The sequence below is a fragment of the Habropoda laboriosa genome, unplaced genomic scaffold (assembly GCF_001263275.1).
Source record: "Habropoda laboriosa isolate 0110345459 unplaced genomic scaffold, ASM126327v1 scaffold11, whole genome shotgun sequence".
NCBI classification, from domain to species: Eukaryota; Metazoa; Arthropoda; class Insecta; order Hymenoptera; family Apidae; genus Habropoda; species Habropoda laboriosa.
In genome coordinates, this window is record NW_017100150.1 from 287,012 (window position 1) to 287,780 (window position 769).

The 769-nt window shown below is 26.8% G+C and overlaps 1 protein-coding gene across 1 annotated transcript in view; it reads left to right on the plus strand.

Moving 5' to 3' along the window:
• The window catches only part of LOC108574556 (sex peptide receptor-like), an 8,197-nt gene extending 7,428 nt beyond the window's left edge, over window positions 1-769 (plus strand). Inside the window, exon 4 of the mRNA XM_017937168.1 lies at window positions 564-769. Coding sequence (XP_017792657.1) covers window positions 564-769 — 206 coding nt within the window. The remainder of the gene's footprint in view (window positions 1-563) is intronic.

A 769-nucleotide genomic window follows, 5' to 3' on the forward strand; every position in this document is an offset into this window, starting at 1 on the left:
ATAAATATTTTTTTAATAGTGTCATTTTCTATCACGTTTAATTAGAGAATAAAAAATGCTGAATATTGTTTAAGGAAACGGAATTTTTTACGTGCCAATTTATTTCTTGCTTCTATGAAAGCGAGTTATCATTGCTTTAATACAAAAGCTGCGTTGGCTATTGTATTAGAACAAAGCTGAAAAGCATGATACAGTTCCGCGTAAAATTGAACAGTGATATTTGCTAAGTGATTGTCAATATAACTCTTCAGTACATAAAGCTAGAGTAAAGAAATAAAAGTTGACGAAGCCTTTTTAAATGTACTTTAATCATTTTTTTAAATAATATCTGCAATATTCATTGTGCGTGTATTTTTTTTACGACTGTTTGTTGTTTACGTTGTACAAATATACTTTAATTATGATGCAAAGAATTACAGAATATTATTCGGCAATGCAAATTAAAATGTTCTATTGTAAATATATGTACATCAAAGATGTAACAAAATTGTAGTTTTCTTGATGTGTAAGAAGAAAATTAGTTAAATTACAATTAATATTAATAAATATTTATTAATTTTCAGGTGATATTATTGATATGTTAACTCTTGTGAATTCGGCGATAAATTTCATTCTTTACTGCACAATGAGTAGACAGTTTAGAAAAACGTTTAATGAACTTTTCTGCAAAAGCTGGAAAATCCCCAGGAATACAAAAAAACAAATTTTTATAGAGAATAATGGAAATATGGACACAAATCATACAGTGACACAAGTAACACAAGTATAG